The sequence below is a fragment of the Pleuronectes platessa genome, chromosome 6 (assembly GCF_947347685.1).
Source record: "Pleuronectes platessa chromosome 6, fPlePla1.1, whole genome shotgun sequence".
Lineage (NCBI taxonomy): Eukaryota > Metazoa > Chordata > Actinopteri > Pleuronectiformes > Pleuronectidae > Pleuronectes > Pleuronectes platessa.
In genome coordinates this window covers 611,485-638,063 of record NC_070631.1, presented here as the reverse complement: position 1 = coordinate 638,063, position 26,579 = coordinate 611,485, and the positions used below count along the sequence as shown (strand labels likewise).

At 47.0% G+C, this 26,579-nt stretch overlaps 4 protein-coding genes across 7 annotated transcripts in view; 2 read left to right on the top strand and 2 right to left on the bottom strand.

Moving 5' to 3' along the window:
* The window catches only part of LOC128441824 (nucleolar protein 4), a 52,818-nt gene extending 51,367 nt beyond the window's left edge, over nucleotides 1–1,451 (bottom strand). The window contains exon 1 of the mRNA XM_053423930.1: nucleotides 610–1,451. Coding sequence (XP_053279905.1) covers nucleotides 610–1,065 — 456 coding nt within the window. The 5' untranslated portion in view covers nucleotides 1,066–1,451. The remainder of the gene's footprint in view (nucleotides 1–609) is intronic.
* Nucleotides 1–26,579, top strand: part of LOC128441951 (NLR family CARD domain-containing protein 3) — a 60,209-nt gene that overhangs the window by 26,507 nt on the left and 7,123 nt on the right. The window lies entirely within an intron of this gene.
* The window catches only part of LOC128441977 (COMM domain-containing protein 7), a 33,819-nt gene continuing 24,180 nt past the window's right edge, over nucleotides 16,941–26,579 (bottom strand). For 2 of the 4 annotated variants that reach the window (XR_008338785.1, XR_008338786.1), the window contains exons 4-7: nucleotides 20,830–20,932; nucleotides 19,980–20,645; nucleotides 19,819–19,856; nucleotides 19,625–19,679 (exon numbers count right to left, since the gene is read on the bottom strand). Coding sequence is in view for 2 of the 4 variants with exons in the window: in XM_053424123.1 (XP_053280098.1) it covers nucleotides 17,460–17,536; nucleotides 18,433–18,481; nucleotides 18,575–18,624; nucleotides 19,589–19,679; nucleotides 19,819–19,856; nucleotides 19,980–20,036; nucleotides 20,830–20,932; nucleotides 21,660–21,680 (486 nt within the window). In the remaining 2 variants the exon portion in view is untranslated. Of the gene's footprint in view, nucleotides 17,537–18,432; nucleotides 18,482–18,574; nucleotides 18,625–19,588; nucleotides 19,680–19,818; nucleotides 19,857–19,979; nucleotides 20,646–20,829; nucleotides 20,933–21,659; nucleotides 21,888–26,579 lie in introns of those variants that run through there. The other 2 variants (XM_053424123.1, XM_053424124.1) reach the window with 2 other exon arrangements.
* LOC128441955 (NLR family CARD domain-containing protein 3-like) overlaps nucleotides 21,427–26,579 on the top strand; it is a 69,632-nt gene continuing 64,479 nt past the window's right edge. Inside the window, exons 1-3 of the mRNA XM_053424088.1 lie at nucleotides 21,427–21,458; nucleotides 22,547–22,732; nucleotides 26,256–26,375. Coding sequence (XP_053280063.1) covers nucleotides 22,689–22,732; nucleotides 26,256–26,375 — 164 coding nt within the window. The 5' untranslated portion in view covers nucleotides 21,427–21,458; nucleotides 22,547–22,688. The remainder of the gene's footprint in view (nucleotides 21,459–22,546; nucleotides 22,733–26,255; nucleotides 26,376–26,579) is intronic.

Here is a 26,579-nt window from a genome sequence, read left to right as displayed (position 1 = left end):
AGGTCATACTCCTCTCAGCACGACGCAGACAGAAACACAACAGGCTGCTCGTCTGAACCACAAACACAACATTAAGGTGTTGTGTAGTTGAACACAAGTGTAGTTGGACACAAGTTGTGTAGTTGGACACTTGTGTAGTTTATGTCCTGTGAGGCTGAAGACATGTTTTCATATTGTATTTCATAACGTCCACTGTTGAATCACAGCTCGGTCAGTTCCCGTGTCCAATGGGACGCGAGCAGGAGGTCACGTGACCACATGTGTTCGTACGGAGACTCAAACTGTTAGAACCGCTCTGGAGTTTCAAACTGAAACATATGAATCATATGAAGACTGAAACATATGAATCATATGAAGACTCCGGTGATGGAGCTGATAATATTCACACAATAAGTCATCAACTATAAATAATCATCAACTGAACTGGAGACAACAAAACAAGTTGAAGTTTGTGAATGAAATGTTTCTCATCCTGTGAAACTCAGACTGAGACACAGGAACAAGCACCTGCTGCACACACACACACACACACACACACACACACACACACACACACACACACACACACACACACACACACACACACACACACACACACACACCTCTCACCTTGACGGGCACGTACAGCACGGGTCTGCCCGCTGGGCTCCGGGCCTCAGTCCGGTCCTCGGTTCGGACCTGGAACCCTTTGGACTTGACCCAGAACTTGAACTTGGCGTTGATGTGGCTGCTGCTCTTCTCCTGCAGGAGCAGGCCGGGCCGCTGCTCCTCCTCCTGCAGGAGGAGCGTCTGCAGGATCTTGTGGTACTTGCGCCGGGTCACGGTCTTGGTCTTCCCGGAGTCCCCGTAGGTCCGCGAGCACCAGTCCTGGAACTCCCCGAACATCTCCACCCCTCCGGCCGCCTCGGGCCCCGGAGGAGCGGGGCCGCCGCTCTGCTGCTGGAGGCTGGAGGTGGAGGAGGTGGAGGAGGTGCAGGAGGTGCAGGAGGTGGAGGAGGTGGAGGAGGTGCAGGAGGTGCAGGAGGACACCAGGTCCCCCGCTCCGCTGCCTCCTCTCGTCGTCATGATGAACCGCAGCAGCTCCGCTTCGTGTCGGATCCGGAACTCAAACTGTCTCTAACCCTCGAAGGATCTGACAAACCAACACGAGTCCGAACCTTCATCCATTCATCAAGATCCGGTTCGGTTTGAGATCCTCCTCCTCCTCCTCCTCCTCCTCCTCCTCGGCTCTAACGCACTAATGGGAATCTGCGGACAGACCGGGAGACGGAATGAAGGCTGAGGTCTCTCTCCCCGGAGGAACGAGGGGTCTGGACCCGGTGGAGGGTTGAGGTGGACCGGACCGGACCGGGCGGTGCAGACTGGAACCCGCGTCCCGCTCAGACACACCTGTTAGCAGCTCGGTCGGCCTGTCCCGTGGGGGGCGTCGGTCACCGCCTCCTCCTCCTCCTCCTCCTCCTCCTCCTCCTGTTGGGGAGGATAAAAAGAGATGTGAGGCTTTCTCCTCCTGTCCTCGTCTCCTCCTGTCCTCGTCTCCTCCTGTCCTCGTCTCCTCCTGTCCTCGTGTCCTCCTCCTCCTCGTGTCCTCCTCTTCAGTCCCACCTTTCAGTCCGGTTCTTCTGTCCGATCTTCTGAGCAGGAGCAGCGCACGGTTACACACATTAGTCTCCTTCCTGCCTCCTGGTTGCTGGTGTCACCTCCTCTCTGCTCCTCCTGCTCCTCCTGCTCCGGCCCGGGGCTGATGGGAAACAAGCGGACACCTGTTTGAATCCCGCCCGTCCTCTTCCTCCGCTGTCCCGGCAGAGCGCAGCTTCCTCCTCACGTTAACGACTCTTCCTCCTCTTCCTCTTCCTCCTCTTCCTCAGAATCATCAGCAGCAGCAGCTGTGGTCCTGAACACACAAACACACAAACACACTAACACGCGCCCAGGGGACGGGACGTGCACGCCGCTGCAGCTCCTGTGTCTCATCTCGTCTCTTCAGAGAGCTACATCACAAACTGCCTCATGGACCCTGAACTGAGATCAGTGAGCTGGAGGAGCAGGTGGAGGAGCAGGTGGAGGTTGAGGAGCAGCTGGAGGAGCAGGTGGAGGTGGAGGAGCAGGTGGAGGAGCAGGTGGAGGTGGAGGAGCAGGTTGAGGAGCAGGTGGAGGTGGAGGAGCAGGTTGAGGAGCAGGTGGAGGTTGAGGAGCAGGTTGAGGAGCAGGTGGAGGTTGAGGAGCAGGTGGAGGTGCAGCTGGAGGTGGAGGAGCAGGTGGAGGTTGAGTAGCAGGTGGAGGTTGAGGAGCAGGTTGAGGAGCAGGTGGAGGTTGAGGAGCAGGTTGAGGTTGAGGAGCAGGTTGAGGAGAAGGTTGAGGAGCAGGTGGATGTGGAGGAGCAGGTGGAGGAGCAGGTGGAGGTGGAGGAGCAGGTTGAGGAGCAGGTGGAGGTGGAGGAGCAGGTTGAGGAGCAGGTGGAGGTTGAGGAGCAGGTTGAGGAGCAGGTGGAGGTTGAGGAGCAGGTGGAGGTTAAGGAGCAGGTGGAGGAGCAGGTGGAGGTGCAGCTGGAGGTGGAGGAGCAGGTGGAGGTTGAGGAGCAGGTTGAGGAGCAGGTGGAGGTTGAGGAGCAGGTTGAGGAGCAGGTGGAGGTTGAGGAGCAGGTTGAGGAGCAGGTGGAGGTGGAGGAGCAGGTGGAGGTTGAGGAGCAGGTGGAGGTGGAGGAGCAGGTGGAGGAGCAGGTGGAGGTTGAGGAGCAGGTTGAGGAGCAGGTGGAGGTTGAGGAGCAGGTTGAGGAGCAGGTTGAGGAGCAGGTGGAGGAGCAGGTGGAGGTTGAGGAGCAGGTGGAGGTGGAGGAGCAGGTGGAGGTGGAGGAGCAGGTTGAGGAGCAGGTGGAGGAGCAGGTGGAGGTGGAGGAGCAGGTTGAGGAGCAGGTGGAGGAGCAGGTGGAGGTTGAGGAGCAGGTTGAGGAGCAGGTGGAGGAGCAGGTGGAGGTGGAGCAGGATTCAGATGATCAGAGGACAGAAGAGGAACAGTCCAGCTCCTGCAGCTGTTCACTCTGATGTCCACTGAGAGACATGAGGGACATGTCCTGCAGTGTCCCTCATGTCTCTGTCCATGTTCAGATAAATGTCTGAACTACATTAAACACATTTGCTTTGAGCAGCTTCTTGTTTATATGAAATAGATTATTAGGTTTTATTTAAATATAAATTAAAGACAAGCAGCTTATAAACAAGAAGTGTGTGTGTGTGTGTGTGTGTGTGTGTGTGTGTGTGTGTGTGTGTGTGTGTGTGTGTGTGTGTGTGTGTGTGTGTGTGTGTGTGTGTGTGTGTGTGTGTCGACATCACATGTTCCCCAAGGAGTCACCAACAGCCTCCACACACACACACACACACACACACACACACACACACACACACACATAAAGGACGTAGAACAACTGCAGACCCGTCACAGCTCCACACACTGACATGAACACAACACGAGTCAAACAACACAATCCACCACACACACACACACATACACGGAGCAGGAGGCGGCTGTGGCTCAGGGGTGAGAGCGGTCGTCCTCTAACCAGACGTTCAGAGGTGGAGACGTTAGAAGACGTCCCTGTCCCATCACGCTCTGTTGGATGGACGTGGTCTTTGAGGGACATCAGCCCCTCGTCCGTCCCTGTCCTCCACCGGCTGGACACCAGGTTCCAGAGGACCCAGGCTGAAGGAACCTGGGGGCCACCTGACCCGTCTCACAAAGTGCAATCACCACACACACTTGTGCTGCTGCGTTCACCACAGACACACACTGATACAAAACACACTCACTATCTACATCTGTCTCAATAACCCTTTCCATGAGGAGTCTCTGTAGAAACATTCAATCTGAGTGATGTCATGACCACCACGTTGTTCATCTGTCACTTTTCAGATCTTCTCCAGTTGGAGCTTCAGGTTCTAACGTGTCAGGACACTTCCTGTGACTGGAGGTTGGATCCCTGTGGGCGGCAGGTTCTTCCTGGTTCCACCGACTGGAGATGGAACAAGATACACAACGTTCATATTCAAATTCATCTACTGGTCAAATAATAACAACTGAAGAAGATTTCCAGTTGAAACTTTGATCAAACGAGAGAAGGGACGCTGAGTGTGGACACAGCTACACAGAGACGTGTGTGTGTGTGTGTGTGTCTGTCTGTGTGTGTGTGTGTGTCTGTGTGTGTGTGTGTCTGTGTGTGTGTCTGTGTGTGTGTGTGTGTCTGTGTGTGTGTCTGTGTGTGTGTGTGTCTGTGTGTGTGTGTGTGTGTGTGTGTGTGTGTGTCTGTGTGTGTGTCTGTGTGTGTGTGTGTCTGTGTGTGTGTGTAGAGTTGAGCAGCCGTTATGTTTGTGTGTCATATCTGAGGCCCATGTCTTTCCCCAGAGGAATACACGATGAAGAGAGGAAGAAAAGAAACTGAACTGAGAGGATGGAAATAATCTTCCACTGGGAAGTGAAAGTGTCTCACCCCCTCCCCCCCCCCCTCTGTCTCTGTCCAGGACGCCAGCGTTCAACAGAAGGTCCAACTCAGAAATATGTCTTCAGACATTTAAACAGATCTAAAGATATAGAGCGACGAGGGGCGGAGCCTGTAGAGCAGCAGGAGACAGGACGTATCAACTCCAAGTGGACGTCTTCTTCGTCTTCTACGTGTCCGGCTCCTCTTCTTCATCCTGAGATCTTTGTGTTCTTCCTGTTTCACGTCACGTGTTAGAAACCTGGTCCACTCGTCCACTCGCCCTCTGGGACGTGTTTCTGTTTGTCTTCATCCATCAGGAGCAGGTTTCTAGGTTCCAGTCCGTCCTGTGTTAAACTGTCTTATTCTTCCTCTTTCTCTTCTACACATGTGCACACAGACACACACACACAGACACACACACACACACACACAGTACGACTTCATGCACAAATGAACATTCCCCCGACACACAAACACACATGTGCAACAGAGCTGAGGATGAGTGCACACGGTTTAATGCACATATACGTTGATGACACACACACACACAAGGACTGAGAGGTCAAATCAGTGAGACACACCCTAACACACACACACACACAGACACACACACACACACACACACACACACACACACACGTACATGTGTGTCCTTCTATCTTAGTGAGGACACTCATTCACATGACACATTCTCAAGCTCCTAACTCTAACTTTAACCATCAAAACTAAAGGCCTCACTTTACCTGACCCTGACCCTGACCCTGTCCCCGACCCTGACCCTGACCCTGACCCTGACCTTACTTTAGATTCTAGTCATAAACACGAGGCCCAGATAAAGATATTAACTTCATGTTCATTTTGCTGAACTTGATAAGATAATTCTTTGTTAGTGCAACTTTTGGGACATTTAGTGTTACAGCAGCAAAAAGTGAAAAGTGAAACACACACGTAGTAAAGGTAATAAATTAACTTAAAAATACATTATACACACAATAAACTATTAAAAAATAGAAGTATGTGTAATCTAAAAACAGAATATATATACAGCACAAAACTAGAGTGTTATAATGTTATATATGTATGATCTAGATTTTAAATGAATATCCACAGACCTCAACAATTAATAATGAACCCAAACTGTAAAATGCTAGAACTCAAAACTGCATAAAAAAGACAGATGTTGTAATAAACTCCTCAAGTTGTTGATCCTTTGAGACAAACAGGAAATCCTCATAACGGAAAATGAATCGAAAACTAATAAGATAATAAAGTCTTTTTAAATTACTATTTCAAATCATGTCTCAAATGTGAAGGATTTCCTGCAGATTTTTACAATATAAATAAAATATGATGTAATTGAATTGTCGACTCTAGTTCAGTTTCAACAATATAACTGTCTTCATTTTAAAATCATGTTTGCTAATGAATTAAATTGTGTAATTCTGTTTGAATCAGTTTATTATATTTTGTTTTCTTTGCTGAATCAAGTCTTTGGTCTAAAGTCACATATTTGACTGATCAACAGCGCCCTCTAGTGGCAGCGTTATTAAAGATGAAGAATGAGTCTGTTCCCTGAAGACGAAGAGTTCAGCTTCTGATTCCTGAATGAAACAGATTGTGATGCTGACAGAGTGAGTGTGTTACTGTGACTACATTAGTACACACACACACACACACACACACACACACACACACACACACACACACACACACACACAAGGTGTGGGGCATTAGAGGGGAGTGAGGGGCAGCTGCCTTGGGATAACCTCTCAGTATGTGTGTACGTGTGTGTGTCTGTGTGTATGTGATTGTGTGTGTGTGTGTGTGTGTGTGTGTGTGTGTGTGTGTGTGTGTGTGAGGAGATGGTGAGGAGTTTCGAGGACAGACTTTCATGTGATGGAGACAGAGCAGGACGTGAATGTCCTTCAGGTTCTGAGCCTCAGAGGACATGTTGGACTCGTCCCCTGAGGACATGAGACCTTCAGACCTCTTCACTTCCTAAAACAGAGTTTCACAGACTTCATGTGAAGACGTATTGTTTTGTTTTATTTCTTTTATTTGTAATTGCTGCTCTTGTGTGATGCTGTTATCTTTTGAATTATGCTTTTTATTGTTCCCATAAGAAATCCATCAACATCAACCACAGCAGATAAATATAAAAACACTGAGCAGAATAAAGTGTGAACAGCAGAACGGAACAAACTGAAAAGATGAACACGTAGACGTCTAGAAAATGAGTAAAGAAAAGATACAAATAATGAATAAACATTTATAACAAAATCCAAATCAACTGTATGAAGTTTGCAATCATAATGTTCAGGAAACAGTTGTTGTATAGATAAAGTTATTATATTATTATATTATCAGAATGTTAGATTTAAAGATTAAATAAGTTTCCACTCAGCTTCTCTCTTTGATGCTTCAGCTAAAAAAACTCTTTGATTTATCATCAAATCATTTCAGTTGGAGCCTGTCGCCCCACGACTGAGCAGCACTGGAGTGTGTTAGGCCCTGATAACAACACACACACACACACACTGATGTGGAGTCTGTGTGTGTTTGTGTGTGTCTGTTTGTGTAGAAGGCCTCTCTCACAGTTCAGGGGCAGGAAGTCATTAATTATCAGGAGCAGAGAGCGAAACCACTTTCTCACAAAATCCTCATGAGGAGAAGCTGCACGAGTCGAGACAAGGCTGTACACACACACACACACACACACACACACACACACACACACACACACACACACACACACACACACACACACACACACACACACCCTGAGTAATGCATGTACTGACACACACTTCACACTTCCTTCACACACATCTCCTTCCTCTGACTCAGTGTCTGCAGGTGTAGTTACTCATCTTCTACAGAAGAGGGTGCTCTAAATAAAGTGGCCTCAGGAAATATAAGCTCTTCTTATATATATATCAATATACTATAGATGTAGTGTCCTGATGCAGAGTGTAGCAACTCTGCTTAAACACCAAGCTAAACCACCGTCAGAAAACACAGTAGACTGAGTAGAGTTGACTCTTTTTATCTCTTTGTTTTGTCCTTGACAAGCGGTGAAAACTGTAATATAAAAAAATACAAAACAGAACAATTATCTATATTTGCAGACATATTGCATTATGTCACAACCAGAAATAAATACAAGTGTTAACCACTATTTGTGCTTTTCAACATGTTATCATGATAAATATACACACTCACGGCGTTGCCCAACAATGTTTCGAAGTGCCGGCTGTGGAAAAGCATCACAGTGCGTCGGTCTTCAACGTGCCGTTTTCCCTCACGGAGGAACCAGGAAGAAATGCGCATGAGGAAGTGATGTCACAGAAATCGAACTTCAAAATAAAATTGCCACCCACAATCCATCACATCCAAATGAACCTTTTCAAAGTAAACAACATAAATTATGAAAATGCCTTAGAGGCAACACACTCCCCGTCTGGCCTATGTGAGGTCATTATGAACTCGAGGAGGTCCAAACCAACAGTCCTTGACTTAGTCCTTAGTCAGAAGAAGAACTACTTCTGCGACTGGCCTGAGGAAGGTTCTTGCCTTGGTTGGTCGTTTTAATCTCAACCTTTCTCACATGTCCATCCTTCCCAGGAAAGGTTGCTGTGACTATGGCCATGGGCCAGCAGTTGCAAACAGCCTGTTTGTCCCTGAGGAGAACCAAATCCCCCACCTGAAGGTTTCTGCATGTCACTGTCCATTTTTGTCTTTGTTGTAAGGATGGTAAGTATTCTTGGCTCCAACGGTTCCAAAACTGGTTCGCGAGAGCTTGAACTTGCCTCCATTGTTTTGTGTAAAGGTCTTTGTCCGTAAAATCTCCCGGAGGAGGTGGAACTCCTGATTTCTGTGTGAGGAGCATGGCTGGTGAAAGAATGAAAAGTTTTTGTGGGTCTGTGGACACAGGCAGGAGTGGACGTGCGTTGATGATCGCTGTGATTTCTGCCATTAGTGTTGACAGCACCTCGTGAGTTAGACGACTTTTTTGCTGCAAGAGCATTGAATCAAGGATTCTCCTGGCAACACCGATCATCCGTTCCCATGAGCCTCCCATGTGGGAAGCATGTGGAGGTCGGAAGTTCCAACTACATCCTTGTTTGTTGAGATACCTCTGCACAGTATCGTCCATCTCCAACTCCTTGCTAGCTCCAATGAAGTTAGTGCCACAATCAGACTGGAGTTGTACTACAGGGCCTCTGAGAGCGAAGAAACGCCTGAGAGCGTTTATGCAGCTGGATGCTTCCATGGACTCAATCAGTTCAATGTGGACAGCTCTTGAACTCAAACAACTGAACATTATGGCCCACCGTTTGCTCTCTGCCTGTCCTCCTCTGGTGCGTCTGGTAACAATGGACCAAGGCCCAAAGACGTCAAGCCCAACATACGTGAAAGGAGGACAGATCTTGAGACGTTCTGGCGGTAAGTCAGCCATGCGTTGTTCTTCCATTCTCCCTCGCAGCTTCCGGCATATTATACATTTGTGGAGGACAGAATTGACCAGTCGTTTACCACCCAAAATCCACAGTCCAGCTGCTCTTACTGCACCTTCTGTGAGGTGTCTGCCCTGATGTCTCACCTGCTCGTGATAATGTCGTACGAGCAATAGGGAAATGTGACTGTCCTTGGCTAGGATTACTGGGTTCTTTTCTTCACATGAAAGTTGAGAATGTTTTAGTCTGCCTCCGACACAGATGAGACTGCCCTCTAAGATTGGACTGAGCTTATGCAAAGGGCTGTTTGTGGACACTACTTTGTTTGCTTGGATGGCTGACAGTTCTTTTGCAAAGGCTGGCCTTTGTGCTGCTTTCAGAATGACATCTTTCGCTTGAGCCATTTCGTCCACAGTACGAGGTAAGTGACATATGTGCCATCCTGAGCACCTGCTGTTTTGCTTGGGATGTTTGTGGGATCTTGCCATATGGATAAGAAACGCCACTGCTCGCAGTAGAGAGATGAAGGTGGAGAAGCGCTGAAAGCGATCAGTGTTAAGCACAGGCTCCTCAAGGTGAGTAGTGTAGGTGCATACCTGTCGGCGAATCTCTAAGTCATTCTCTGGTTCGATGAGCTCAAATGTCTCACTTGTCCGTGTTGTTTCTACAGACGGTTGATGTAGGAATGAAGGTCCGGTGAACCAGGATCTCTGTCCAAGATGGGATGCAGGTAAGGATCTGGATGCATGATCTGCAGGGTTTTCCTCCGTGCGCACATAATGCCATTGTTCTGGTTCGGAGGATTGTCGGATACGCTGGACTCTGTTGTGGACATAGGTGTGAAAGCGTTTTGTCACATTATTGATGTACCCCAGCACCACCTTGCTGTCTGTGTAGAACCTGATAGCATCCAACTTCAGATCTAGCTCTTCTCGAATGAGGTCTGTCATTTCTACTCCGAGAACAGCGGCGCAGAGTTCGAGCCTTGGGATTGTGGGTTCAGACAGAGGTGCTAATTTGGCTTTGCCCATGACAAGTCCGACTTCCACTTTTCCATCCTCCTGAATGGCTCTCAGGTACGCGACGGCTCCAATGGCCATGGTTGAGGCATCCGAGAATACACACAACTCTTTGTGGACAGCTTTCATGAGCGAGGTTGGTGTGTATGTGCGTGGAACATGGAGCTCCTTTAGGACTTGAAGAGAATCTCTCCATGCTTCCCATTTCTTGAGCTTGTTTGCTGGGAGGGGTGTGTCCCAGTCAGTGGGTTCCGAAGTAAGCTCCCTAAGAAGAGCTCTTCCCTGGATCGTGACGGGCGCCAACAACCCCATGGGATCAAAGATGCTGTTGACGGTAGAGAGAACTCTGCGTCGGGTGAAAGGTTTGAGAACAGTAGATGCAGAGGATGTGAATGTATCTGTCTTGATCTCCCATAGCAAACCCAAGCTGCGCTGCATGGGTGTAGTTCCCTCACTCAAGTCCAGATCCTTGATGACTGGAACACAATCTTCAGGCGGGAAAGCTCTAGTGACCGTTGGACTGTTCGACACAAACTTGTGCAATCGAAGGTTTGATTCAGCAAGTGAAGCCTGAGTGCGTTGGAGAAGGCTGATTGCCTCTGCTTCAGATGGCAGAGACACCAAACCATCGTCCACGTAAAAGTGTCTTTCCACAAACTTCACTGTGTCTGCCCCATGCCTCTGAGCACCTTCAGCAATGGCTCTTCGCAGACCATAGGTGGCTACAGCAGGATATGGCGAGTTGCCAAAAACATGAACCCTCATGCGGTAGTCGACAACTGCTTTACTGAGATCATTATCTTTGTGCCACAAGAAACGAAGGAAGTTGCGTCATTTTCATGGACCAGAAAACAGTGGAACATTTGTTGGATGTCAGCAAGGATAGCTACTCTTTCCTTCCGGAAGCGTAGAAGGACGCCCAGGAGGGAATTGTTGAGGTCGGGACCTTTCAGAAGCACATCATTGAGGGAGACACCAGAGTACTGAGCGCTGGAATCAAAAACTACCCTAATTTGGTTGGGCTTTTGCGGGTGGTATACCCCGAATGATGGAAGAAACCAGCACTCCTCATCCTCCTTTAAAGGTGGGGCTACTTCTGCATGACCATTGGCAATGATCTTCTCCATGAATGCCAGATATTGATTCTGCATTTCGGGTCTCCTCTTGAACTGACGTTGCAGGGATTGAAGCCGCTTGACCACGTGCTCTCTGTTGTTTGGCAGACGTTGCCGTGGCTTTTTGAATGGCAATGGGGCAACCCAACTGCTGGCATCATCTCTGTGGACGCTTGTGTCCATGATCTTTAAAAAGAGTACGTCTTCAATTGATGGAGCAGGTTTGTTGTCTTGTTCAGTTTGGTCAAACACTCTGTGTCCTAGCATCCTCTCTGGCACTTGGTCAGGCTTGCTGAAGCTCGGCTGTGTTTCTTTGACCTGCATGAAACTTGTGCAAGGCAGAAAGATGGAATGGCGACCATTATCTTGCACATGGGTCTTGAATGTGTCAACCTTTGGTTTGTGTGCATTACCTAGGCACACCTCTCCTATCACCACCCAGCCTAGATCGAGACGTTGTGCAAAGGGAGCGTTATGTGGCCCGTTAACTTGCTGCCTGACCTTGTGTGCTCTTAGCACATCTCTTCCGAGCAGCAGGAGTATCTCCGCCTCTGGGTCCAGATCGGGGATGTTCCTGGCTATGTGATGGAGGTGAGGTTGATGCTGAGCTGCACTCGGCGTTGGGATTTCAGATCGATTGTTTGGGATTTCAGGAGACTCGAGGAGTGGAGGAAGAGAGATGAGGGTTGTGCCATCCAATGATTCTATCTGGAATCCTTCTGCCTTCCTGCCATATGTTTCCATGATGCCGGAGCATGTTCTCAGCTGGTACAAGAGCGGTTTATTCTCCACACCGAACAGCTCAAAGAACTCTGGCCTGGCTAAAGAGCGGTTGCTCTGATCATCCAAGATAACATAAGCTTTAATGGCTTTGTGCTTTGAATCTTTGGGGTAGACTGTTGCTAAGCAAATCTTAGAGCACGAACGGCCCCATTGATCGGAGCCACAAACCTCTGTACAGCTAGTTCTAACATCAGTTACATTAGAACCATCTTCTCCCTCCCCGCCGTTCTCTTGTGGCAGTGGAGGAGCCTTGGTAGGTTGAGGTTGTGGGTTAGGGTGCATGGCTGCATCATGGTAGGTGCTTTGACACTCAAGGCACTTCACTGAAGATTTGCAGTCTCTGGCAACATGTGAGGTTGAAGAACAACACTTGAAGCATATTCCTTTCTGTTTTAGAAAGGCCTTCCTGTCCTCTATGGACTTGTTTCTGAATGTCCTGCATCTTTTAAGTGGATGGGGTTTGTCGTGCAGTGGGCAGTTCTTGTTAGGGTCGTTGTTGATTGTAGAGACATCTGTTTTGTGAACTGTGACAGATCTGTTGGTGTTAAAGCTCTTCACAGGTAATCTTTCTGGTTTTGTGGGGTGTGTGCCGCTGCTTTGTCGAATAAAGCTGGGGTCATTTTGTTTCTTTGCCTCATAACACACAAAGTCACAGAAGTAAATAAAGGGGGGGAAGCAACCGTTGTTCTCTTCTTTGTACCTTGACCCAGATGACACCCACTTCTCCTGGAGCCCATATGGAAGCTTGTCTATAATTGGTCCGATGCCTCTGGAAGTGTCCAGATACGACAGCCCAGTGAGATATCCATCCTCCTTGGCGCCTTGTATCTCCAAAAGCAAATCCCCTAGTTCGCGTAATTTGGTGTGATCATTGGCTGTAATCCTCGGAAAACTGTCGAGTCTCTGGAACAGTGACTGCTCGATTATCTCAGGGGCAGCATAGCATTCACGCAGCCTCTCCCACGCCTTGCGTATGGCCATATCGGCATTGTTCACATGCACTGCACGTATGCGTCTCATTTGTTCGCCAGACTCTTTTCCTAGCCATTTGGTCATGAGGTCTAGTTCTTGTGTTGCTGTAAGTTGGACTTCAGCTACTGCATTGGTGAATGAGGACTGCCATGCACGGAAATTCTCCGGCTTATCATCAAATTGATACAGTCCTGACATAACAAGATCTCGTCGCGCCAAATACTGTGCCAAAGGGTCTGCAGGGTGTGACACGCTAGCCGTAAGCGTGTGTCGGGGTATTTGTGACTGAGCACGTATGTACGTGTGAGGGTTTGTTCTTTTGATGTCAGTCTTTGACTCAACTCTTCTCAGTTCACACAGGCTTGGTGCAGGTGGATGTGTTTTAACATTGCTTTCAGACTTGGGCTTGTTGTTAGTGAGTTGGAATTCTGATGTGTTTGCAGGTGGATGCCATGTTCTGAAGCTGTCTTGTGATTCAGCATGGTCTGGAGATATAACAGGTGGGACTGGTACTGGTGCAGGGGTAGAGTGATTCTGATCCTGTTGAGAGTGAACATATTCAATAGTACGTTGCAGTCTAAGCCTTTCGTCTGGCTCGGATCTCACATTTCCCAACATGTCCTGCATTTCTGCTACGTCTTCCAGCACCTGTGCTTCAGCGATGGCTGCATCCGCTTCGCGATTTAATGTTAGCACTTCCAGCTCTGTCTCAATCCTAGCAGTTTCCAGCAGATTTTGAGCTTCTTTTGTTTTCCTTTCTGCTTCTTTAGCAGCCTTTTCCAGCTTTAATTTAGCCTCGTGGCTAGCATACGATGCTCTCACCTTAGCAGCTTCTGCTTTAGCTCTAGCATGAGCTGCACTCACAGATGATGATGATGTTGCTTTGCTCTTGGCGTTCGACGCTGACGACTTGTTGCTTGCCATCTTGAGCACTTTGGAACATCAAGTGCCACCTTTTCACTGTAGTGTCCTGATGCAGAGTGTAGCAACTCTGCTTAAACACCAAGCTAAACCACTGTCAGAAAACACAGTAGACTGAGTAGAGTTGACTCTTTTTATCTCTTTGTTTTGTCCTTGACAAGCGGTGAAAACTGTAATATAAAAAAATACAAAACAGAACAATTATCTATATTTGCAGACATATTGCATTATGTCACAACCAGAAATAAATACAAGTGTTAACCACTATTTGTGCTTTTCAACATGTTATCATGATAAATATACACACTCACGGCGTTGCCCAACAATGTTTCGAAGTGCCGGCTGTGGAAAAGCATCACAGTGCGTCGGTCTTCAACGTGCCGTTTTCCCTCACGGAGGAACCAGGAAGAAATGCGCATGAGGAAGTGATGTCACAGAAATCGAACTTCAAAATAAAATTGCCACCCACAATCCATCACATCCAAATGAACCTTTTCAAAGTAAACAACATAAATTATGAAAATGCCTTAGAGGCAACACAATAGATATAAATAATTTGTACAAGATAGAGTTATTAATGTCACCACAGTTTTCCTCTTCTACTCTCACTTTGCAGTGAGAGTTATTTAATTGATTATTATTTCATGTAAAAGCAGCAGAATTTAAACATTAACCTGTATTTCCTCCATGATGCTCATCAAATCTCATTAATGTTGAAAAAAACACATTTAAGTTGTGAGGTGATTTACTGCTGGAGATGGAAACTCTTCACTGACCCTGATGACCCCTGTGGTCTTCAATGACCCTGATGACCCCTGTGGTCTTCACTGACCCTGATGACCCCTGTGGTCTTCAATGACCCTGATGACCCCTGTGGTCTTCACTGACCCTGATGACCCCTGTGGTTTTCACTGACCCTGATGACCCCTGGCGAAGGAGTAAAGTGGGACAGACCAGAGAAATCAAGGGGGTAAAGTGATCCACTTACTCGATCCACTTTAAAACTACCATAACAACACATGTTGTAATAGTTAAAATCCCGACAGCTAGATTGACAACATAATGGTGACAGGACCACAAATGTGTTCCATTGCCTAGATACAGGGGGTGTCTCACATCACCCCGCTCTCCTCTATGAAGGGGAACCTCCCACTGGCTCTGATAGGCTGACGTCTGAGGGCTCAGGAGAATCCAACATGGCCACCACAGAACCATCCACGTCCACTGGTCATGTGATGTAAACAGGAAGTAGATTGTCTCCTCTGACGCTTTGTGTTCACCGCTGGTAGTGAGTCATGTGACTGATAAGACCACAACCTCCAGAGAGTGAAGCCAAGTGTCTGGAACCTGTCTTCTGTGTAGTGACCAGCAGGGGGCGACTCCTCTGGTAGTCTCTATAGAAAGTGACTTCTCTCTTTATAACGTCAGTGAACATGAAGGAGTTTCTGTCTCAGTCTCTAGTTTCAGGTCTTCTTCAAACAGCTGATGTTCATTTAGTGAATTATGATCATTTAGAGTCAAACAGACCCTAAAGCACCGGGTTGGGGGGGGGGGGGGGGGGGTACCACAGAGTGATTGACAGCTGGTACCATCCAATGGGTGCAGGTGTAGGTGGGTGTGCAGTGTCTCTCAGTCAGGCTCCACCCCCTGCTCCTCAGAATATGTTTCTTCTGGTAATAATAACTTTCTGGAAAAAAAGTGAAACCTTTGAGAAATGTGCGTCTTTCAAGAGACACAGGAAACTTCAGATGAGTCCGACGGGACAGAAGGTTGAGGGTTCCAGTCCCTAACCCTAACCTGAAGCAGTGTAGTCTGTTCTGAGAAGAGAGTCAATCTGATGAAGACCATATGAGACAGTGGGTTATCTACTGGGTGAGAACCAGTAAGAATCCAGGAGAGTCGTGTGTAGAGCCAACCTCTACAGGGGATCATATTTCCTTCCTGGGAATCTGAGGATGGAGAGAAGAGGCGGAGACGACACCTGAGTCCTGAAAGAGAACGAGCAGCGACGTGTCACAGAGCGACCCCCCGGGCCCCAGACTCCTGGCAGACGAACCAACAGGACTCTGACGACTGGGCGACGGGGGGGCCGACTGTATTTTGAAGGTGACGGTGTAACAGGACAAATATCAAGTGTCTCTTCATTGGACGGTTTGAATCTTGCTGCTAATTTGGGAAGGGGGGGGGGGGGGTCACAGGATGTGATGTCGTGTTTCTTTATGACCAGAAGAGGAGAACCTGAACCAGGTTCTTCATGTGGCCGGAGGCGGGGGGGTTCTCAGATGTGGACACCATGTCTCAACAAGTTGTCTCAGGTGGACTCAGAGATGAACTGAAAGGTCAAAGGTCGAGGTCACGGTGGCCTCACAAAACATATTATCTCAAGTCTGTCTTCAGGAAATTTCTCCAAGTTTCTGTTTAACAGCTTCTTCCAATATTTACTGGAACTGAACTGAAACTGTTCTTCTGACACATGATGAGGTGGAGCCCAGGCAGCAGGAACGAGAGGAGCTGACGTCTTGTGATCCAGCAGCAGAATCACCGTGCAGCACATTCCAGTTCAACTCTTTACAGAGAACATCCCAAAGGGACAGGAACTCACCGTTAAGTTCTCAGTAACTAATTACTGTGAACGAGTTGAGACCAGGACTCGTCTGCACATGAAATCTGCCTCAGGCTTTTATCTGGTTTCTATAAAGACTTCATCACTAACCATGTTGAGACAGTCGAGAGTCTCTGATCTAAAATCTATTACCACATATATGTGTATGGGGAACATCCAGAAGAGGGGCGGAGCCTGTAGAGCAGCAGGAGGCGGAGCCTGTAGAGCAGCAGGAGGCGGGACATGTGTAAAGATCAGTGTTGTTGTTTACAGCTCGTCCACACCAGCGTCGGCCCTCATCACCAGAAGATCTGGAATCTCCTCGTGTTTCCAAGTGGACGTCTTCGTCTTCTACGTGTCCGGCTCCTCTTCTTCATCCTGAGATGTTTGTGTTCTTCAGGTTTCACGTCACGTGTTAGAAACCTCGTCCACTTGTCCACTCGTCTCTCGCCCGATGGAAGAAGGAATTGGCTTCTTTAACTTTCTCTCTTGATCAACAGACTAATGATCATTTAAAACCAGATTCATTCACAAAGTGAGTTTGAATCAGAGGAACTTTCACCAGAAGAAGAAATTCAGTGATTTATTCACAACACAAAGTGGTTCCTTCTTATTCACGTTTATTTTTAGATTATTAATGAAGTGTTACACCCACGCACACACACAGACACACACTCACAGCCTTACATAAACACACACTCTTCCATTCACTCACTCACACACACACTCACATGTTTGTACAGCTGTCTAAGTGAGGCCACTCATTGACATAATGCATTCACTAACCCTAACCTTAAACCTAACCCTTAACTGAACCTAAACAGCGGCTGGTAAAACATTCATCCTCCAACCAGAAGGTCGGCAGTTCGATCCCCAGGAGCCCATCTGCATGCTGACGTGCCCTTGGGCAATGTGCTGGACCCCGACCTGCCCCTCATAGAACCCAAAGGTTCTGCTAATAGATGCACTGTGAAGCTCTCTGAGTGAAGAGCAGATCAATTCAAACCATTTCAACCTGATTCCAACCCACAGCAGTTTATTAAAGGAGGGTCACAAAGTGAGGAGCAGCCGGAGTCTCAACCTGGTCCTCACAAAGATCAGCTGTAGGAGAGCCCCCCCCCCTCAGCTGAAGCACTCCATGCTGGCCTTGGCTCTCTCCATCTCGTGCAGGAAGTTGTAAAACTGAGGGAGTGTCAGCTCTGGAGGAAGGAAACAGGAAGTAGATGACGTCTCTATGTTAACACAGACAATTCATACAGATGTCAGTTTTATTTCTCTTTTCAAAGTTTAGCATCGACATCAAAGGTTCAACGTTTTCGTTTACGGTGGTAAAAACTCTGAAGTTCTTTAAAAGGAGGTTTTCTCTGGAAACTAGAAAGTCCCTGGAGAGCCCCCCCCCCCCCCTCAGCCCGTCCTCCAAGGTTCCATCATATCAATAAGTTACAACACTGATAGAAATCACTTCTCTCAAAATGTCTGCTCACTTTAATCCAGATCCACGAATCATCACAGAGATCTGTGAAAGTGTCAGAAGACGTTCTGTCTCTCAACGTTAGAGAAAGAACAAAGTGAATCTGCTTCTTCACGGTTCTGCTACAACAACACAATAAATTCTTTCTTGACTCGTTGATGAATAAAATCAAATCTGTTTGGTGAACTTATGTCTCTCGATGCTTTCTGACTGCACTGGTTCCTCTGGATCTTCTCTGGAGGACCAGACTCAGGTTCTCCTCCTCTCACCTGAACCATGAGGAGGATCTGATGCTGCTGTGTTGTTCAGCTGTGAAACACTAACTCTCATGTTCTACACAGGAAGCTGGAGGACCTGAGCTGCTCAGAGATCTCCAGAGAAACGTTTGAATAGAGACGTGGTCCTCCTGTGGGATTTGGTGCAGCTCTATAGAATGAGACCATCAGGCCTCAGTACAGAGACGCTTTGTTAGATCCAATCTGCTGCTGACTCATGTCTCACAGCTTCACGTCCTCTTCTGCTGAGTCATCGTATCACCTTCATTTCATCACTTCTTTACAAACACAATAAATTACATTGAGAGGGAATTTGTCCGTGACGACACAAACTGGTGAACTCACTCACCCATGAAGACGTTTTCAGTGGAATTCCCTTTTCTGACCACGAGCTTCAACTGCAGGAGGACGACAGGACACATGTCACTGTGTGTGTGTGTGTGTGTGTGTGTGTGTGTGTGTGTGTGTGTGTGTGTGCAAAGCTTTCTCACCTGCAGGTAGATGTTGCCCACTTTCTGTGTCTCACTGGTTCCCACAGTCACTGTAGGTTCAGACAGAGACTGGAGTTACTGTCCTGTTTCATTTCCAGACTCACCTGTGAAATCTCATGAGTTCCTCTTTGAGTCCAGGTGAATATTTGAACCAGATCTGAAGACCTTCTCTCAGGGTTCTGGAGATCTCATGCTCACAGCGTGGAGTTACCAGAGAACATGAAGCCTCTGACCACCAGGTGGCGTCGGTGCAGAGATATAGAAACATCCTGATCTGAAGAAGATGTGCACAAGGACCTGCATGAGGACCACAGGTCCAGACCACTTTGGATCAAAGTCTCCACAGACAACATCTTCTTCTTCTGACGGTTAATGGCGGTTGGCAAACAACTTAACGTGCATTACTGCCCCCGTGTGGAGAGGAGTGTGAATGGATGTTTACCTTCATTCTGTCAAAGAGTCCTGTGAGTTCTTTAGAAACCTGAATATTTCCTTCTCCCTCTCTCTCCTGAGCCCCTCCCTGATATTTCTCTGAGACTTAATGTGTTTCTTTGCAGTTTTTAAGTGTCTTAATATGAGAGGACAACATGCAGAGACACGCTGTCTTCAGCTGACTGGACGTCTTCTACATGGACAGACGGCTCAGTGACGTCCAGCAGCCGCTCCCTGTCCCCTGTGTCTTAATGTTCTATCACCTGTGAGTGATTCAGAGTCATCAGCTCATGTGAATTAACATCCAGGTCGAGAGAGACCCATCGAGCTGTAGAAGAACATGAGCTGTGAGAGGAGGACGTGAGGACATGGACATGCAGAGGAGCTGTGAGAGGAGGACGTGAGGACATGGACATGCAGAGGAGCTGTGAGAGGAGGACGTGAGGACATGGACATGCAGAGGAGCTGTGAGAGGAGGACGTGAGGACATGGACATGCAGAGGAGCTGTGAGAGGAGGACGTGAGGACATGGACATGTAGAGGAGCTGTGAGAGGAGCCCGAGCTCGTCTGGTTCTTCTCACCTCCGAACTTCCACTCCATGTCCAGCAGCTGGTTGACCATCAGCGCCTGACTGACCGCCTGTCGGGACAGCGCCTCCTGGTGCTCCGCCCACTGCAAGACACCAGCACAGGTCAGAAACACTCCTGAAGCTGGAAGCTCCTCATGGAACCACCAGAAGAAACCAGTCTTCACTAACTGATGAATGTTTATCATTAATCATGAGCTCTGGTAAGACCTGAAGGAAAGTCACCTGCTGTGAGAAGTGAGACGCCTTGTCCTCGCTGAGTCCTGAGGAGACAACACACAGGTCTGAGTCCACGTCTTCAAACTGGACCGTGAATTAAAAACACTGAGGGAACATGTGACTGAGGCCCCCCCGACCCTGAGATCAACTGGAGACGTGATGTTTACCTAACGTGACCAGGTCCTCTCCGATCAGCTCAGCTGCCAGGTTCTTCTTCAGGGCTCCTGGGACAGAGCAGAAGAATCTGAGTCACTGTGGGACACTTTACTGGATCTGGACCTGACCTGTCCCAGCTGAGAGGTTCTGAGTGCTGTGGGACCCTTTACTGGAACTGGATCTGGACCTGACCTGTCCCAGCTGAGAGGTTCTGGGTGCTGTGGGACACTTTACTGGATCTGGACCTGACCTGTCCCAGCTGTGAGGTTCTGAGTGCTGTGGGACCCTTTACTGGAACTGGATCTGGACCTGACCTGTCCCAGCTGAGAGGTTCTGACTGCTGTGGGACACTTTACTGGATCTGGACCTGACCTGTCCCAGCTGTGAGGTTCTGAGTGCTGTGGGACACTTTACTGGATCTAGACCTGACCTGTCCCAGCTGTGAGGTTCTGGGTGCTGTGGGAACCTGAGCAGAACCACTGAGCATGAAGCTTCTCTCTTCTTCCTCCTGATCACTGATCGTTTGTCCTCGACCTTTGAGTTGGACAGCAGGAGATGAACCAGGTTCTGTCTTCAGAGAGTTTCTACTAAAGCTACGTCCACAACGAGGTTCACTTTCAGAACCTATCTTCTCTTCTATGTTTCCACCTGGTCCGGTTCTCCAGATCCAGACTCTCCTGGAAACATCACGTTTCACAACTCATGATGAGTGTGAGGAGGCACAAGGTCAGATTGCATTCTGGGTAACAGAAGATTTACACCAGGTTCCATCTAACAACAGAGAATAGGTGAAACTGGATGTGTGTGTGTGTGTGTGTGTGTGTGTGTGTCTGTATGTGTGTTTGTGTGTGTCGCTCTCACCCTGCGGCACCAGGAGGACGCTCTTCATCAGGTTCCTCAGAGGAGCGGAGCTCATCCCCTGTTCCCCCGCGAAGTCTGTGAGCTGCTGCATGAACCTCTCCGTCTACACACACACACACACACACACACACACACACACACACACACACACACACACACACACACACACACACACACACACACACACACACACACACACACACACACAAACACACGCGTGATGCAACACAATGCAGCTGTATTTCTGTAGATCTATAAACCAACACTGGGACTGGACGTGTTTGACTCCAGAGTTTCTGAGGCTCATTTAAACATCATGATGAATCTCATTGGACGGCTCAGTCCCAGTAGACGCTCCCAGTCAGGACTCAGTGTGAAAGTGAAGATCTGGATTCATGATCCCACAGCATCCATTACTCATTAAATACATGATATTAAGTTTATTATCTACATCATAACATCACAATAAAACATGAACTGTGAACCAGTTCATCTTCATGGGTATGAACTGGACTTTGAACTGGGAGGTTTCAAGAGTGAACTGGTTCCACAGGGAGGAGGAGCCTGAGAACAAGGAGCGGTCAGACTCCATTTTCACCTGGACGAGCAGAAGGAAGGAAAGTGAGCAGGTGAGTGTGAACACAACTTTCTGAAAGTTTCACTGTCTCACTCTCACACCTGCTGTTAACATCCGTCTGCTGATCACATGACTCTAACATGTCAGTTCACACCTGGTGACAGACGTCATGTGATCGGATCCCAGAGACAGATGTGAACAGCAGGTCTGGATCAAAGAGCCTTCAAAGGACTAATTAACAGAGTTAACTCACAGCTTCACTTTTTATCTTCATCTGTTCATCAAGTGTTTAATAACACAACGTGTTTTCACCATCATACGTTACAGCAGTGGTCACCAACCAGTGGAGAGTCTTCACTGTGGATCCCAGTAAAGCTCTGGACTCACTGGCTGAGGTGTGAGGAACATCAACCTGCAGAGCCAGGTACACACACACACACACACACACACACACACACACACCTTAATTTGGGCACAAAGCCATAGAACTGAGTGGAGATACAGAGTGCTGCTTCAAGCTGTGACTGATGTGCTCTCAGTGTTACTGTCTATAAAGTTCTGTAATTCATTTCCAGCCTTTATGACGTGAACATGATTCTAGATGTTGAGTTTCTTCTCTTAGTGGCCGGGGGGTGAAGGACACATGAACTTTTACAGTTTGTATTGATTAACTTTAATGTAGTTGATTGGTTTGAGTGGAGATCAGGAAATGCTCAAGTTGCAGAAACACTTTGTTATTCAACGTTTGTTTGTGGCTCTGCAGGTTTATTGGTGTAATTAAAATTGCTATAAACCGATATTACATGAAAAGGAACTTTATTATTGTACTTGTACAATAGTACACCTCCACACCTTTATTACCCTAATAATATATTCTAATATACTAATAATAATATAATAATATATTCATATGATTAATTTAATAATGTAGTAATGGCTGAATAAATTAAGTGATTGACAGAAATATCCCAAAATGAGGTCACCTGTCAGGAGAGAGAGAGAGAGAGAGAGAGAGAGAGAGAGAGAGAGAGAGAGACTCTTGTCCTTCCTGAGGTTTCTGAGGTGATCACTGTATTTCCTTGTAAATACACTGGAGTGCTTTTATTTTGAAATGGGTAGGCTACAGGAAGTGTTCAACAGATAAACATTGAAACTGGTGTGAAAGATCATTTCACTGTGTTCTGCTGTAAACTGAGCGTAGAACCAGTGGAAATAGACCAGACCTTGAATATCTAGAAGAGCAGCGTGGCCTGAACCACAACTGAGCCGCAGCCGGTGCAACATGGACGAGGACACTTCAGAGCAAGTTGGACCCTCAACCACAAAGTAAGAGACCTGCTACAAACATGTGAAGCTCCAAACTGAATCCTCACAGAATGAACCAGTGAATGATGTGTTCTGAATAAAAACATGTTTGTGTTTGCAGAGGTCAGGACCACAGACTGAGAGCAGAGTCTCCAGGGTCCAGCTGTCTGTCTCTGAAGAGTGACTGGTCCAAAGATGAGCCTCTATACTTCAGTAATGAACCTGGACCCTCAACCACAAAGTAAGAGACCTGCTGCAAACATGTGAAGCTCCAAACTGAATCCTCACAGAATGAACCAGTGAACGATGTGTTCTTTTTTTTTTTTTAACTTAACTTTTTATTGAACTTTTCTTAGGCATGGTACATGGCAAATTAAACATGTTTCTTTACACAGGAACAAGTAGTATATGGTTGAGAATTGACTCTAATAACAGACTTAAGGTTAGGGTTAGGATTATTCCATTTGTCATCACTGCTGCCTTGGGTTCTTTATACAGCATCTTTATCCATTTAATGAAGTTGGAGTTGAAACCAAAATGAGACAGGGTGGAGAACAGAAATTGCCACTCCACCCTATCAAAGGCCTTTTCTGCGTGTAGGGAGAGAGCAGCTATAGGAGTATTTTGGGATTTACTCAGCCACATTAGGTGAAGCAAGAGTCTAACATTATCAGTTGAAGTTCTATTTTTCATAAAACCAACCTGACTGGAATGAATGATGCTCGGTAAAACCAGTTGTAAACGTGTGGCTAAGATTTTTGTGAGAATCTTACAATCCAGATTGAGCAGACTGATGGTCTGAAATTGGAGGGATCTGCTGCATCTTTACCTGTTTTGTGAATTAGTGAGATTACCGCTTCATTAAAAGTTGGAGCTACACGACCCTTATCAAATATCTCTTGATACACCCTCTGTAAAACCGGTATAACAATATAATAATGTTTTACAATATTCTACTGGGAGCCCATCACAACCCGGTGACTTCCCATTTTTCATTGAAAAAATTTCCTTCCTTATTTCCTCCTCGGTTATAGGTGTTTCCAAACCAGCTGCCTCCTGAGGTGGGAGCCTGGGTACGTCTATATTAAGGAGAAACTGTTCCATCTCTTCCTGTGGGGCACTAGGAGACATGGAGGATGTATATAACTTCTCATAATATTGTTGAAATATTCTATTGATATCTTTAGCATCAAAAAATTGTGCACCCCCCTGTTTTATAACTGGTATGGTATTAGCAAAGATTTTTTCCTTCAACTGTCTGGCTAATAATTTCCCCATTTTTTCCCCACCTTCATAAAAGTTTGTTTTCAGTCTATAAAGAGCTTATTCTGCTTTTTTATTATAAATATCATGTAGAGAGTATTTAAGCTTACAGAGTTCTTGAAACTTCTCATTAGAAAAGTGTTTCGACAGGTCTAATTCCTTCTCTTTTATCTCCTTCTCCAAATCTTTAATCCTAGTAACATTCTCTCTTTTCTTTTTAGCGGCTTGTGCTATAAATCTTCCTCTCATATATGCCTTTGAGGCTTCCCACACAGTAGTTATATCTTCAGTGCTACCAATATTGATTTCAAAAAAGCTTTTCAAATCTTCTCCTATTGTCTTTTTAAAAGTTGAGTCCGACATTAAGCCAATGTTCAGTCTCCATCTACCTCTCCTTTCAGTTTTTAGATTGGCCTTAATAAACAACTCGACCGGTGCATGATCTGTAAGGGAGATTGCTTCTATGTCACAGTTAGCCACGTTATCTGCCAGGGAAGTACTTATCAGAACAAAATCTATTCTACAATAAGTTTTGTGGCAGTGGGAGAAGAAAGTAAAATCCTTCACATTTGGATTTATCAGCCTCCATATATCCATTAGTCCAAATCTCTACTCAACATGTGTAAGGCTTCTCTCTCCTTGGTCATGAGAGGAGGTCTGAATGAGCTCTTATCCAGAACTGGATCCATAACTTCGTTGAAATCCCCAGCTAGGACAATTTCACCCTCGGTATCTCCCAGTATTTTATTTACCTCGTGGAAAAAGTTGGGATCTCCCCTATTAGGTGCATATATGTTGCATAATACAAGAGGCACCCCCTCCACCACTGCTTCCACACAGATAATCCTTCCCTCTGCATCTTTAGTTTGTTTTAACAAAATGAAACTTACATTCTTGTGAACCAAAATCAAAACACCATTACGTTTACTCCAAAATGAGCTATGGAATATATGTCCTACCCATCCCACTTTAAATGTCTCCGCCTCCAGACCCTGCATGTGGGTCTCCTGTATCAGCACAATGTCTGCCTGATTATTAAAAAAAAATGATAATATCTTCCTCCTTTTGATAGGGCTGCTACATCCATTTATATTACAAGAAATAAACTTAACTGGTCTACTAGTCATGTTTTTTCATTCTAAAATAAAATTAAATAATAATATAATAATAAAGTCAATAGGAAACAAAAAGAGAAAGGAGGAAGATGAGATACTCTGTGCTTTAAATGTATGTCTGCACATCGGGTACAAACAGCAACTCACCCCTCTCCACTCATCTCAGTCCACAGCTCCTCCCGGTCACTGATCATTCATGACTTTCTCCGCGGCTTCGACAGTGTTGCAGCTCACGTGTTTTCCTCTCCATTTAAAGTGCAGCGTTGCGGGGAAAGCCAGTGTGTATCTAATGTCGAGCTCGAAAAACATAGACAGGCGACATTTCCCCCAGACGAATCCTCGCTTTCCCTTGGCTGCGGTGATCACGGCGTCCCTCGCGGATTGCCTCAAGAAGCGGATCAGCACCGGCCTTGGAGGCTGATCTGTACTCGGTGCCAGTTGCCTGTGCACCCTCTCTATCTCCATCTCCCCGTCAGCTTCAACACCGAGTCCCTCCGTCAGAATCTTTCCAACACAATCAAGCAGCGTCCCGTTAGTACCGAGGGTCTCCTTCAGTCCCACCAACCTCACATCATCTCGTCTGCTGTGGTTTTCCAGGGCTTGTACTCGGTTCCATAGTTGTTCCGTCTGTTTCTCCTTGCTCCCCTTGTCCTTCAGCAGCTGCTCCGACGTCTCCTCCAGGTGTGTGATCCGCACCTCGCCCAGCCTCTCCTGCATGGCCGTCACCGTGTGATTCAGCTCCACCGTTGTTTGTTTAAAAGAGGAAACGTCGGTTGCAACGTTTTGCAGTGTGTCGTTCATCTTTTCAAATTTCTGCAATTAGCGTTTCCAACTTATCTGATGTGTTCCTGGTTGTAAGGGGAGCGTCAGCGTCCTCCAGGTCGACTTCATGCGCCGGGCTTTTCCAGGTAGACGAGCGCGGAGGGTTTCTGAGATATTTCGATGTCGCCATGTCTTCTAATCCTTTCCCTGACCGAGAGTATTCTATCTGAGTGATTAAAGTTCTCAGGGTGAGCGTTAGATTACTTAAATATATGCGTTTTACATTAATAACTAAAAAATAGCATGTGCAGGACAAGAGCCACCCTAACACGCGGCCATCTCGGATGCTGCACCCACGTGACTCTCAGTGAATGATTCTGAATAAAACATGTTTGTGTTTGCAGAGGTCAGGACCACAGACTGAGAGCAGAGTCTCCAGGGTCCAGCTGTCTGTCTCTGAAGAGTGACTGGTCCATGAGACAACCTCCAGTCTTCAGTAAAGAACCTGGACCCTCACACACAGAGTAAGAGACTGTTTCTACTGTGACCTGCTCTGAAGAGGATCTAGTTTCCTCTAGTGTGGCCCCTGCATTAGGACACAGCTTCATTGAAGTTGGTGACTAATCTCTCAGAATCACTCAAAGAGCTCAGACCTCCACCAAGAACCAACACGCTCCTTATGAAACCACTTTGAAATCCACTAGAGACTCATTTTGATTTGGATCTGC